General features: G+C 37.1%; 1 protein-coding gene across 2 annotated transcripts; it reads right to left on the bottom strand.

The window, feature by feature from the left end:
* Positions 1-5,977: 5,977 nt before the first annotated feature.
* Positions 5,978-9,482, bottom strand: rgs13b (regulator of G protein signaling 13b). Of its 2 annotated transcripts, none has more exons than XM_067416096.1 (5): positions 9,242-9,482; positions 9,046-9,105; positions 8,871-8,932; positions 8,539-8,705; positions 5,978-7,135 (listed from the first exon to the last, which is right to left on the bottom strand). In XM_067416096.1, the coding sequence occupies exons 1-5, from the start codon at positions 9,316-9,318 to the stop codon at positions 6,947-6,949; spliced, it is 555 nt and encodes a 184-aa protein (XP_067272197.1). In that variant the 5' UTR covers positions 9,319-9,482; the 3' UTR covers positions 5,978-6,946. The 2 variants fall into 2 exon arrangements, with proteins under 2 accessions (XP_067272197.1, XP_067272196.1); XM_067416095.1 differs by having other exon boundaries at positions 8,871-8,935; positions 9,242-9,478.
* Positions 9,483-15,064: the final 5,582 nt, after the last annotated feature.

The raw sequence follows: 15,064 nt of genomic DNA on the forward strand, positions 1-15,064 counted from the left end.
CTGGCAGAGGCAGTGTGATGCTTTGGGCAATGTTCTGCTGATAAACCTTGAGTCCTGCCGTCCATGTGGATGATACTTTGACATGTACCACCTTACCTAAGCATTGATGCAGACCATGTACATACATATAGAAAGAGAATATTTATATTGTACAAATGTATATACACGCATACATTTAACAGATTTTCATTTTAGTTATAGCTATAGTAAAAAAATAAGAGACCACTGCATTTCCATTCCAATGTTTATTGAATTCCAACGCAGTGCTGATTAGGTCAGATTCTGATCAGATCACCTGAACTAAATCTTATTTAATAAGGAAAAGTTTTTTTTTTGTTTGTTTTTTTAAACCTTCGGTGGTCATCAGTATCCTCTTGCAGTAGGACCAGCTGAATGGCAAAAACAAAAAAGTAATTGGAATCAAAAAATAGCTATTGACCATGCCAAAAAAGTTGAAAAGGAATGTTTTGAGTGGGGAAAAGAAGGGTTCAATCCTGGCTTTACTGGCAGAGGGATACAGTGAGCGTCAGGTTGCTTTCATCCTTAAAATTTCAAAGATAGCGGTTCACAGAGATGGGAAATAACGAAGTACAAATATACTTTGTTACTCTACTTAAGTAGATTTCTGATATTTTTACTTTATTATTTATTTTTGTCTACTTTTTGCTTTTACTCCTTACATTTTAACACTAATATTTACTCCTTACATTTTACAAAATTGGCTTATTACTTTAGTTTCAAATAATTTCAGTGGAGTTAATGTTATTTTTTGCGTCATCAGTACTGAATTCAATTTAATTTGATGGGAATATACGTTGCACTTGACGCACCACATCTACATATTTGAGGGCATACATCACTTGTCATTGTTCTATTGCTGGATGTCTATTGTCTATATAAATAAAGAATTTAATATAATGTACATTGAATTTGTAATTGTGTGGTCCAGGTAGCTTTACATAAAAATGGTTGTCTTTCGCACGGCTACTTTTACTTTTATACTTTAAGTAAATTCCCAAGCCTGTACTTAAGTAAAGAAGTTAAATCATTACTTCTACTTTTACCAGAATATTTTTAACACAAGTGTCTGTACTTCTACTTAAGTACGGGAACTGAGTACTTTTTCCATCTATGGAGGTTCAAGCAGCAGACATTGGGAACAACAAAGCTAAAGAGGGCGAAAACGTCTCTCCACTGACCGGAATGACCGCAAACTCATTCGAATGTCACTCAACAACCATAGGATGACATCGAGTGACCTACAGAAAGAATGGCAAAAGGCAGCTGGGGTGAAGTGCACGGCGAGGACAGTTCGAAACAGGCTCCTAGGGGCAGGGCTGAAGTTGTGCAAAGCTAGAAAAAAGCCCTTCATCAATGAGAAGCAAAGAAGAGCCAGACTGAGGTTTGCAAGAGACCATAAGGATTGGACTGTAGAGGCATCATTTCTGATAAGCTTAATTTTCAGCTTTGTCCAACACCTGGTCGTCTAATGGTTAGACGGAGGCCTGGAGAGGCCTACAAGCGACATTGTCTCGCACCCATTGTGAAATTTGGTGGAGGATCTTGGGGTGCTTCAACAAGGCTGGAATCGGGCAGATTTGTTTTTGTGAAGGACGGATGAATCAAACCACGTACAAGGTTGTCCTGAAAGAAAACTTGCTTCCTTCTGCTCTGACAATGTTCCCCACCTCTGAGGACTGGTTTTTCCAGCAGGACAATGCTCCATACCACACAGCCAGGTCAATCAAGGTGTGGCTGGAGGACCACCAGACCAGACCTGAACCCCACTGAAAACTTCTGGAATGTGGTTGCCAAGATGCATGAAAGCTGTGATTCAAAATCAGAGTTATTCCACCAAATAATGATTTCTGAACTCTTCCCAAGTTAAAACATTAGTATTGTCTTTAAAAATGAATATGAACGAATTTTCTTGCCATTATTCGAGGTCTGACAACATCTGCATCATTTTTGTTATTTTGACCAGTTGTTGCTTTCGTCAAATAAATGCTCTAAATGGCAATATTTTTATTTGGAATTTGGACAAAAAGGTTGTCAGTAGTTTATAGAATAAAAAAATGTTAATTTTAGCCAAACGCATGCCTAAAAACCAGAGAAACTTATCATTTTGCAGTGGTCTCTTAACCTTTTTCAGAGCTGTTTAGATAATTTAGGTGTGTGTGTGTGTGTGTGTGTGTGTATATAGTTAAGGTGATCTGATCAGATTCAGCTCAGGTGATCTGATCAGAATCTGACCTAATCAGCACTGTGTTGGAATTCAACAAACATTGGAATGGAAATGCATTCTCTTATTTTTTTCCAGAGCTGTAATATACATTATAACGAAAATGAAATATATATATATAAGTGTATATACATTTGTACAATATTTGTACACAATTTGTACACATATATATATATATATATAAATAAAGTGTATATACATTTGTACAATATATATATATATATATATATATATATAATACAGGGTTAATACATTCATTCATTTATTAATTAAAAAAGACGTGTACAAAATATATTTTTTATTTTATGATGATTTACATATCAAAATGTGCGATACTATCTAATGCATTTATTGTCTTAAAATAGAACAGATGAAAGGAAGAAGTTCTCAATATAAACCTTTTGAATAAGCAATAAGCATGTCATTGTCATCATGCTCCGTGTAATTCACCTGATCTATTCCCTTTGAACATGAAATACAGGTTTTCAGTCTTTGCTACTGGAAAGAGAACACATCCTTGAATAGCACAGAGCGGTTTGTTCCTGTCACCAGTGTGGCATCAGAACTATGCATGTTTCCATTCATTTAGTCAATGAGATGCAAATCTAGATTTGTGTATGTTATTAGTTTCAAAGCCTTATTTTCAGTATGGCACTACAGAAGATATGGAAAACAGCTTGATTTGCCTACATGGGACCATTTACTCGATGAACTTGAGGATTTGACATGTACTTACAGTACAAGTACGCTAAAAGCTGTACTTACCAAGAGGTTGCTAAGGTGTTCTGTGTGTTTCTAGGTCAAAGCTTATTGGCCTAATTAGAAATAACCCTCCTTTGATGGTCTTTTGGTATCTTTCCACATGCAACATCCTCCATGATTTTACATGAATAATTTGTCTTTTGCAACACAATAAGCTCTTTTGACCACTTCCTATTTGTTATGTCATTCAAAATTGTACAGATGAATATCTGCGGCTCGTGTAGGGGTTTTCAGTGAACCTCAGCCGAACATAAGATAAGCGCTTTTGGGCAAAAGACATGCTAGGAGGACCTACCAAACGGACTCTCTGCAACTCTGCTCCATATAAAGTCCATTTTTATGAGCCCATATCGTCATAGCTTTGCAGATGTCAGACCCAGTGCTTTTAAGAGACTTATCATCTGTTATGGTGTTCAGACTGTAAATATCAGTGAGCGCCTTGAGTGGTTCGCAGTGAGATTGTTGCCAAGTTTCCGTTCGAATAAAAGATAGTCCAAAAGTTTTACGCACAAGGTATTTCCCAGCAATGACACATGTGCTGTACTTATGGGGGACTCCAAAAGTACGTTAACATAAAAAATAATACTTCCTATTAATGAGGGCACTTGCTTGTGTCATAAAAGAAGCAGCTTGCTTGGTGAACTTGAAATAAACTTCAAGCATGGTATTTTGTGTGTGTGGGTGTGGGGGCCTATGAGTCCAAGTACAATACAGGGAGTAAAAGTACAGCTGTTCAGTTTGTCCTAAAACAAAATTACAGTTTTTTTGTCCTGTTTGTAACTTAGTATTACTTGAACAGACTTTCATATAATGTTCTACAACATAAATTAGACACAAAACCAGAGTGTGCTTTGTCAACACATGATGCTAAAAAGCTACTATTCATAATTTGAAAGCAATAAATCAACCATGTCTTAGCATGTAGAACTTGCTTACTAATCCACACTCTCAGAAAGTCTTCCTATCAAGTTTGCAGTGGTTTTCACCCCTTGCAACACACTTCTGGTCATCCTATATGAACAGTTTTATGCTAGCTATTAGCTCTGTTCTGAAACATAGCATGCTAAGGGCCAGATTTACTCAACAGGGAATTTAGCACAAGAGTGTAATTCCTTAAGAGCACAGGAAAGTTTTGTACGTAATCTACTGACTACATGCTAATTTAAGAACACAGAACGAGCCGAATCATTTCCATAATGACCAACACAATCGACCAAGAGCAGCGCAAATTAGCGCCTGGTTTAAGACGTGCTCTTGAGAGGTAAATAATAGTGCAAACACCAGTAAATTGACGAGCGCAAACCTTAGTAAATCATTTAAATACTTTCAATAAATTTGCTGTGAAAAGAAAACTACAAATGCATAAGCAACATCGGCCGCAAAAATAACGCTTCCGTGTCTTTTCACAGCTAACTTTTAGCGCGTCTTTAGTAAATCCTAACAATAGTTTTTTTACGGGTTTGCGTTAGCGGAAGCTGTCAGTAAATCTGATCCTAAGTCTCCTAAATCCTCATGTGTGATTGATGGGGAACATTATAGATAGGACACAGAAGGCTCAAAACATATCCGGAGAGTTTGGTGTTTGCATGTTGCTAATGCTAAAGGCAGTTTTTGAAGCAATTGATGCATCCACAAGCTTTGCTTGCTGCTTAGATATGGCGAATTAGCATTCCAGATTGACTGCAAATTGACGTCACGACTGAACGGTTCTATATTTATAGCTTTTAAAATTCTTTACAAACTAAATTAGGCATTAGCGCTCTGCGTAAGAAACCACGAAACGAATAGCTAAAGGCTTCAGGCCCTAAAAGGAGACAGTTTTCCTGTCACAGTTCTGCTTTGACCTTGACCAACACATTTAAGTTTCTCCAGCGGGACAGTCTCTGCAATTAGTGTGAAGTGTCTACTAAATGGCAAGTCTTACAGAGGAAGGCTTGCATCATGAAGTATGTTAGCAACATTAGACATGCAATAGCAGAAAAATACGAGTTGCAAGATCTCATGACTTTTCAGTAGCTGCTGCAACGCACACTTCTCTGGCACTTATGAAGTCTTTCTTTCTTAATTCCCTGTTCTGTGGGAACTGAAACTCATCTGTTCCTGTTTCAAAGGTAATTGTTTCACTAAATAGTCATGGGATGTCGGCTTAAAAAAAGGATCATTCCTATAACGTTTTGCTGCAAAGTTCACATTTATTGGTGTTTGGTTTCCTGTGAGAACATCTAAACATCCTTAAAACAAGTTACTTGTGGGTTAAACTACATTGGATAATAATGCATTTCACACAATATATTAATATCATATTGGTTCATTTTTATCGTATCAAGCGATATTAAATGTTTAATTGTTTCTATGTAGTTTTTATATTTAGAAGTAACTTCAGTACTTCAGTGCTGCTCAGTAATTTTTGACATGGAAAAAGATGTTTGTGTGTGTGTGTGTGTGTGTGTTTTTACTTAATGAAATAGTACGAAACTTAGTAAAAGGTTTTGGCACTTTCCATTTGAACACACAAAAAAATCACAAAACACGGACATGATTCGAAAAGGTTAAATGGTCCTAAAAAAACAGCCACACTTGTATTGTTTGCAGTCAAAAATGACCACATTGGAAATGAATGGGACATTTGGTACTGCGTCCAAAAATAACATCTTACTGAAAGATAATTTTTTGAGATATCAACCTAAAATTTGGAACATGTTTGTGTTACCCTGGACCAAGTCGCACGAGTATATTTTCTGGCAATAGCCAACAATACATTGCATGGGTCAAAATTATGGAATTCTGTCCAAAAATCATTACGATATTAAGTAAAGATCATGAGAACTTCATTTGGACAACTTTAAAGGCGATTTTCTCAATATTAAGATCTTTTGCACCCTCAGATTCCAGATCTTCAAATAGCTGTAGCTTAGCCAAATATTGTCCTGTCCTAACAAACAATACGTCAATGGAAAGCTTATGACTTGTGTGTGTGTGTGTGTGTGTGTGTGTGTGTGTGTGTGTGTGTGTGTGTACAAGACAAAATACTAGTATGAAAAATTTAGTTCGCTGTTTTTAAATGTAAAGTTGAGGGACATGCGAGTGAAATTACATATATCACATTAAAACAAACTTTGTTTTTTACATTTTCAGTAAGGAATCTGGGTGAACAATAAAGATATCACTATGAAGCAAACCAAATACTAACAAGAAAAAGGAGTCAAAAGATCAACCGTGTCTAATCTTTATTTTATCGTCCTAAAAAATGACCGTGGACAAAACAAAAGTCAACATCCAACCAGTGGCTGCGGCTAATAAATAGTAGTACGTTTTCATTTAAATTAAACGCTATAACGTTACAATTAATGCCTATGTTTTTTGTGTGCGGCACACATGCTACAACTGTACTTGCTTCATATTTTTTCACTCTTAATTTATTTAAACTCAACCTCACTAGTAGGTTGTTTCGTTCTGTAATGTTAAACATCTTTGTGGCAATAAGGTACTGATGTTGAAATAGGATAGGCCTACGTCAAGATCCTCTCACAAAAGTGTTCAAACCACCTCAACCAATTGGCTGAGGTAGTTTTTGTTACTAAAGTCATTGTAGGACATGGCAAAGCAGTTCATAAAGATCTTCTGGAAGTGCCAGGAAAAGACGATAGTGTTGTCCCCCACACTGTAGCTTCGGAAACCACCGGAAGGGCTTGAAGGAGCTGCGCCCTTATCTACACAGGAAGCACCCTCAGTTGAGAAGCACTCATGGCATTTCAGTAACATGTCAGACTTTTGTTTCTTGTCCTTTTGCTGTGATATCAACGGCATGTTCCCAACCATTGCTCCTTTTTGCCTCCTGCTAGTTTCAGAGGTTCCACACGGCGGGGGCGCAAGCTTCGGGATTCTGGCCCTGCACGCGAACCGGACCGTTCCAGTTTTAGCATTGGTGTGATATATCCATAGTCATCCTCGAGCGTCATCCTCGGCGAGGTTCTCGAGGAGGGTCTTGTACATATCGGATCGCAGGAATCTGGGGTAAGAGTCACGTTCCATCAGACCGAAAACGATCTTCTGAGCCTCGTCGAAACACTGCGCCGTTGGACTCCTCACGTTCCTCTTGATTTCCTCCCGTGTGTGATAGTCGATGTTTATCTGAGATGCAAATGACAGTCTTTACCCTATGGCTACACTGGAATCAACCGATTATGAGACGCACTGTCCAAATAATGAGAAATTACATTGGAAATATGCAAAATTAAGTCGTAATTGTGAGAAATAAAGCTTTAAATAAAACTACTTATGAAAATGAACAAACTATATGTGTGAAGACATCACAAAACAGACAACAATGTACCACTATTAGTATACAACAGCATTAAGGTGTTCAGAAGCCATAGTTCATGCTGTGTAGGGACCAGTCTTAGATAACATTGTTCAATTTTTTGTTTATTTCACATTCAAGCACTGTTCCTTATATTTGTTTTACAGCTGACATGGAGCTTTTCCAGGTGTCGGGATCCTCATCCAGGGGCCCCTGACAGTCAAAGGCCTACTTATAGTGCTTGTAGACTTATAATAGTTGACTTATTATTATTTATTTATTTTAAATAATTTTCTGTAAATTCTAATAAATAATATAACAAAAATAGTTGTACATAAATACATAATTAAATAAAATTAAAAGAAAATTAAATATTTTAATAAATGATTATAATATAATACTATTTTATTTATTATATGTTAATTTGTAAATTAAATGCTTTAATAAAATATTATAATATAATTTATAATAAATAATTATACTAAGTACTTTTTTATTTATTATAATTATTATGTAAATTAAATTATTATTACATATATAATAATATATATAATATTATATGATATAATATTACATATATAATATAATGAATCATTTTTAAATATTTAATTGTATTATACTATAATATGTTCCAGTAATTATAATAAATAATATAATAAATACAAAATAATTATATATAAATGCATACATCATTAATTATTATATTATATGTTAGTTAGTAAATTAAATATTTTAATAAAATATCAATAGTAAATTATTATAATAACTTAAAATATTTATAAGAATAATATTGTAATAATTTCACTATAAATTTTTGTTATACTATTTATTATTATATTAAATAAATAATTACAAAAATAATATAATTAAGGATTTATCACACCCACCCACACACACGCACACACACACACACACACACACACACACACACACACACACAATATATATATATATATATATATATATATATATATATATATATATATATACTGCATACAAGTTAAATTAATTATTACTTTTAAATATTATATTCTGTGTATACATATGGTTAGATAAAGATGATTTAGTGTTGTTATTTAAATTTAGAAGGTCTAAAATTCTTTTTAAACAGATGGAGAAAATAAAGGTGTAGAGCAGCTCTTGACACTACAGGCACTTGTAGTATAGACATCCTCATTGGTTATTTGGAGATTTAGTATCGTATAGCGACAGGGTGTTATATGGTTTCCTCTACCTCTTTCGGTGATTCTGCTTCGACGAATTGATCGAAGATTTTCCTCGCCTTCGAGCTCATCTTATGGGACGACGTTATCTTCTTGTAGTCCTCACACGTCAACCAGAATTCGATGTTTTCGTCGCTGAATTCTGATTTCAGAAAGGTGCGGAATGTGGCCAGGCCATCTGGAGGGAAGCAGATGCGAGTCCGCGTCAAAACACTAATGGCGCGAATGGAAACCAGCACCTCTTTAATTTACTAGTGTTTTAGTTTACTCTCGCCTCAGCGAACCAATGCCAAAAATAGCTATCAGTGCTTTGGAGGGGGGAAAAAAGAGAGAAAAGACTTACATTTGGAACTGAGAAGCCGCTCCAGAGACTGGGACCATTGTTGGGTGTCTTCTAAACTTAGCCTGCTGAGATCAAACAGGTTTGATTAGTTGACTGTAACTGGATTAGGAGCAGTAACTCATGTTTGGGCTATTTTGGATCTGGTGTCTTTATATGAGTGTCACTTTCTCCTTACCTCTCTGGAGCAGAAGAACTGGTGAACATACACTTTAGTCGGCACATGAGGTTCTTTCCTCTATGGAGAGAAAGTCAGCTTTGTTGACGGTATTTCTTCCTTCACACATCCAAAACCTACGCTAAACCATGCTGCGACTCATAATAGATTTCCTTGTGCTGATAGTTGAGTAAAAATGCCTGAAAAACACACTTACAAGGTCTTGTTTCTCCTGAAGTCGTCTTTGTCCATGTTGAAATCCGTTGGGAGAGGTTGTGGGATTAGGCCAGGCATGGTAGAGCGAGGGCTTATTGCCCAGAAATCCACTGCCGCACGGTCCTGCTAGTGATCATTCTGCACTTGGTGCTCTACAGGTTTCCCTTCTGCGTATCCGGCTCTGCTTTTTATGCCCTGCGACGGTTGCTAAGGGCTTGTGTCGCCAACAGGGACTTGGCGAACCACAGCAAAGAGGAAGCCCCATCGAACCCTACCCCTCCTCCCAGTCAGTTGCTTGTGTGCGAAAAGTCTGTTACTTCATATTTTTAGACATGTAAATATGCATGTACCTGCTGAAATAGCAGATAAGCAAATTACAACTTTGCATGTGTCGGCTTTTTCAGTATTCTAAGGACGGAATAGAGCCAAAATGTAATGGCGCACGAATGAAAATAAGAGTCAAATGAGATGGTTAGGCTGCTTCGTCTTTCTTTGTTTCTCGTTTTATCAGCACAGAAGAAGGAATCCTTCTCCAAACATAATGAGTAACTAGCTTCACCTGCACTGAAAGAAGATTTTTACAGCCTGGAGAACTGATGTTGAAGCTCTACAAGATCTTTGGTTCTCTAGTTCTTTGGAAGACTATCTATGCTCTGGTGCTTTAAAAGAACAGCACAGAGAACCTATAAGGAAACATTTAGAAACTCCAGGGACATTTCTTGAAAGGAGAAAGCTTTTTTTGCTGGACCAACTAAACAAAACAGTTGCTTTTTAAATGGAACCAAAACTTTAAAAAATTTGTTTCAACAAATCAAAGTCATGTGGTCCAACCAATAACCAGAAGCATGAAATGAAGAAAGCATATAAATCATAGACATCTGTACTGTGTGTGGACAATACATCTCTGAAAGCATCTGATCATTTAGGTTTACTTCACAAACAAAAAAAAGTTATATATATACACCATATGCCCCTTCATTAATAAATAACATAATTTTTTTGTGAAGTTGGACCACAATCAACATGCAGGGACCTTCAGGGGAAGGCATATGATATTATATACAACAGCAATTTTGAGTGCCGGGGGATTATGTCATGTGGTGCAACTCCACACAAAAATGTAATATTATTTATTAATAAAACATATTTTGATATAACCAAGCAGCAACCTCCCACGGTCTCTCTTGAAGCCAGCACGGAAGTGACTTAAACTGCAATTCATCGACTGGCCACTAGAGACAGAGTCCAAAAAGGAGTCAAATCTGCAAAAATTGCCAACTTTACAGCAGAAAAATGTTTACAGCCTGATAAAAAAAGTGTTTTTGGTCTGTATAGGTAATGTTGCCCTTCATGACAACTGTGTCATCCATTTAAATTATAGTAAGCCTTAAAGTTCTGCATAATTAAGGGCGTGGCCACTTGAGTGACAGATTTCAGAAAGCAGGCACGTCAACTCCACCCACGTCCCGCCTCTTTGCCCATTTTCAGTTATCCATGAGTTACCCGCAGTGACGAGCTGCCAAGATGGCAACGGCCGGCCGGCCGGCTCCCGCCCACTGTAGGCTTCAAAAATGATCTTCAGAAAACTACGGGTGATGTCAGACACTACGTCCATATTTTTTTTTTTTTACACTCTTTAGGTGTATCCAACATGCAGGAACCTTCAGGGGAAAGCATTATAATCCCCAGCAGACTAAATGTTTTTATGACAAGACAACATTGGTTCAGGTTGTATGTCGTGGTGCAACTCCACAAAAAAAACAAATATTTATAAATTAATAGTTCATGATATTTGATAAATAGAATTTTCTTATGAATTTTAAAAACTTTTGTTCAAAATATCGAATTCATATAGCCTGACAAGCCAGACCCACATCAAGATGTTTGGTCTGGAAACTCACCATTGACAGCTCAATCCGAGGGGCGGGATAAACAGTTGTCTTTCAAACTCCCTTTGCACGCGATAGGATATCGCTACACCAACCAGAGCAACGAAGGTGAAGCGGAGCTCGTTGACAGATTAAACATTCGCCGTATCCAGTCGGCAAAACTCCGAACACATCTTCCCTTTTTAAGAATGACTTCAGTGCCGTTCTTTGTTCTTTTCTCAGAGAAAAGCTTAACTCAAAGTCTTCCAGAGTCGTGGTCAAAGCTGATTCGAAAGACCGCCGTTCGCCAGCTTCTGTGTTTACTAGAAGCACGCAAGCGCAACTCGGCCGTCGTCATTATGTTAAGCCCCGCCCACCACTCTATACACGATGTGATTGGCCTGACCAGAGTTTGGCGTTTACAGCTCAGAAGTGTATTGAGAGTTGCTAGACGACACTCACAGGCAGATTAGATTTGCTGCCGCTAGGGTGCGTCTAGATTTCTAGGCTAGAATTCATACGGTGCAACCAACATGCCAATAAAAACATATTTTATGATGGATTCCTGTAGACACTCACAAATGTGTGTAAAGTGAGTCTCAATTATTTTTTTGATAATTTGATCTTGTTTTGACAAGACAAAATGACGTCATATAATTCTGAATTATTAATACAAACAATGATATTTGTAAAAAATAAAATGAATTAGGTAAAATTAGAGGTTAAGACATTTTTGGGAAATAAGGATTATGTTTTGTACACACGGTCCAAAATGAACGGAAAATATGTACTTGATGGTTACACCACATGACATTTCTTGTCATTAAATTTAAAATTTTATTTTTAAAAAAAAGGTATAAATGTTTTTCAAAACCTAAGTTTTTAAAAGATTTCCGTAATCCGATTTCCGACTCATACACCATGAACCCTTTCAATGGACCATTTCTATGTTTTTAATGTGTATTAATCCTTAGTAAGTGAGCAAAGTTTTTTTTTTTTCTCCAAAAATGGATGCAGGCAGTCAAGTGTTCACATTAGACTCCATGTGTTAATGAAAGTGTGTAGACATCCTCAAAGTCACCTGACCGGGACAATCTATCTCACCGCTTCGCACATACTGTAACGCTGTCAGTTTCTCCATTGTGCGCAATTGAGCAATTTTCTGCCTCGGGCAATGTCAGCGCCTGAGAACATTACTCATTTCCTTTTAGTTGCCACAGTGACTGTGTTTTGCCAGCAGAAGATGGGTAGATTGTGTGAGAGATTGTCATTCTCAGGCTGAAACCGACTAACTTACAAATATTGGTAAAAACGGTTTGTCAATTGATGCATACGCTGGATAGTTTCAAGAGGGGAGCTTTCATTTAACGTTCACCCTTATAAAATAATTTCCTCATGCCAGTGTCGCCACATGATTTCGTCTAATTTCTGAGTGACAACATGTGTTGCGCTGAGAGGAGAAATGAATGTATGGGAAAAATCGAATAATGAACTTGCTTTTTAACTATATCTCCAACTTATCACTTTAATTTATGTTCTGTCGTGTTTATCAGTAAGAGACGATCTTAAAATCTCAACCCTGTTAACTTTATGATTTATAGTTGAATTTATATGAAGGTACAGGGAATGTTTCGAATTAAATAAGACATTTTCATTCTCTCAGTTGTTTCTTCTAGACTGCAGTAAGATTAAATGGAGAACAAACGGACCTTTCAAAGCCATTAACCATCTCAAATTTGTCTTCTGAGAAAAAGTCAGAGATTTCAATTTGAACTCACTTTTCATGTAATTTTAATGATGATAATTTTTTTAACTATACATCATTTTAAGAGAAACATCTGAGACAAAGAACTTTTCCATGAAAAACCACCTTCATAAAATTGACTGATGTTCAGTAATATTTTTTATATTAAAAAGCATCTTAATCCAATAAACGAGATCAGATATTTCTTCAAACAGTGGTGTCTTTATTAAAGAATTTCTTTCCCCAAGAAAGGACATAGGCTGAGGGCGCTCTATCATGCATCACGCGGCCGTTGACATTCACTGTTTTGGTGGAACTTGGGGTTAATCAAACACAGTTATTCTTAGCAGCTCAGAATTGCCTTTTTAAGTCTTGAATCTCAGGACGTAAGGAATTGTCACAGTGGGGTCAGGCGGTGACATGGATTATTTCTGTTCTTTATGGCAGCGTTTCTCAACAAAGTCGAAGGCTCATCTCTGCATCATTTCGCTCGGGTCAGACATTTGACCAAAACAATTCTTCGCAGACGATGGAAAATGTCGTTTTTCTGTTCATAATTAGTCAGTGTCCATTGACTGTCTAAATATAGCTAATCCACTATTTACAGTATGTTTGTGTGTTCTAAATAACCATAAAGATGGCATGACTCATTCTTTATAAAGATGAAGATATTGAATGCCTGAAAAAATAGTTTAAAAAATAGTTTTGTAGGTTGGATTAAAGCATTATATATCATGTACAATGAAAACTGTGTGGACTAAATAGTTGATCTCAGTGTCTACAATTGGGTAGATAGGATATATTAGGCAGCAAGTGAACATTTTGTCCTTGAAATTATGTGTTAGAACCAGAAACAATGGGTTGACATGGGCCAAATTGTGATGGCTTTACGACTGGGTCATGGCATCTCCAAAACTGCAGCTCTTGTGGGGTGTTCCCGGTCTGCTGTGGTCAGTATCTATCAAAAGTGGTCAGAGAAAGGAACAGTTCTGAAACGGCCACAGGGTCATGGGCGGCCAAGGCTCATTGATGCACGTGGGGAGCGAAGGCTGGGCCGTGTGGTCTGATCAAACAGACAAGCTACTGTAGCTCAAATTGCTCAAGAAGTTAATGCTGGTTCTGATAGAAAGGTGTCAGAATACACAGGGCATCGCAGTTTGTTGCGAATGGGGCTGCATAGCCTCAGACCAGTCAGGGTGCCTGTGCTGACCCCTGTCCACTGCCGAAAGTGGCAACAGTGGGCACATGAGCATCCGAACTGGACCACAGAGCAATGGAAGAAGGTGGCCTGGTCTGATGAATCACATTTTCTTTTACATCACGTGGATGGCCGGGTACGTGTGTGTCACTTACCTGAGGAACACATGGCACCAGGATGCACTATGAGAAGAAGGCAATCTGGTGGAAGCAGTGTGATGTTTTGGGCAATGTTCTGCAGGAAAACCTTGCTTCTGCCATCCATGTGGATGTTACTTTGACACGTACCATATATCTAAGCACTGTTGTAGAACATGAACACCCTTTCAAGGTCCCTGCGCCCTGGCATAAAGAAAAAATCATCTCAGTCCAATCAAGCATCTGTGGGATGTGCTGAACAAACAAGTCCGATCCATGGAGGCCCCACCTCACAACTTACAGGACTTAAATGATCTGCTGCTAACATATTGGTGACAGATACCACAGCACACCTTCAGGGTTCTAGTGGAATCCATGCCTCAACAGGTCAGTGCTGTTTTGGCAGCAAAAGGGGGGCCAACACAATATTAGGAGTCATAATGTTATGCCTAATCGGGGTATTATAGTTGACTTTAGGTTATGCTTGTACCGTTACTTTATAATTATTATAATAACAAAACTAAAACATTGGAAATATGACGGTAACAGTGTTGACACATAACCTAACTTTCGGTCAACTTTGACTTTATGAGTCAATATTGTCATATTTACAGTTTTATTAAAGAATGTTTGTATTTTTCTTTGTTATTTATTTTTGAGGAAATAATGAAATTAAAATGTCTTTCTAAAAAGCGCATTTCATGATCATGATACATTGATTGTTGTGTCGAATTAAACTGTGACCCTGTTACTCAAGATGTGTTCGCATCATTTTTTTAATATTAGGTAACGTGACTGTTTTTGCTGTAACTGGTTCCATGGAACATAACATTATTTTTATAAAAGTTGTATAATAATTATAAAATAATTTGCAAAA

The sequence above is a fragment of the Pseudorasbora parva genome, chromosome 14 (genome assembly GCF_024679245.1).
Source record: "Pseudorasbora parva isolate DD20220531a chromosome 14, ASM2467924v1, whole genome shotgun sequence".
Classification (NCBI taxonomy): Eukaryota; Metazoa; Chordata; class Actinopteri; order Cypriniformes; family Gobionidae; genus Pseudorasbora; species Pseudorasbora parva.

Bases quoted from the DNA above. Each gene is read 5' to 3' on its own strand.
- rgs13b (XM_067416095.1), bottom strand. From the start codon at position 9,318: ATGCCTGGCCTAATCCCACAACCTCTCCCAACGGATTTCAACATGGAC. The intron at 9,106-9,241 runs GTAAGTGTGTTT...TTCTCTCCATAG, and splicing joins TTCAGGAGAAACAAGACCTT to AGGAAAGAACCTCATGTGCC. The intron at 8,706-8,870 runs GTAAGTCTTTTC...GCTTCCCTCCAG, and splicing joins GCGGCTTCTCAGTTCCAAAT to ATGGCCTGGCCACATTCCGC.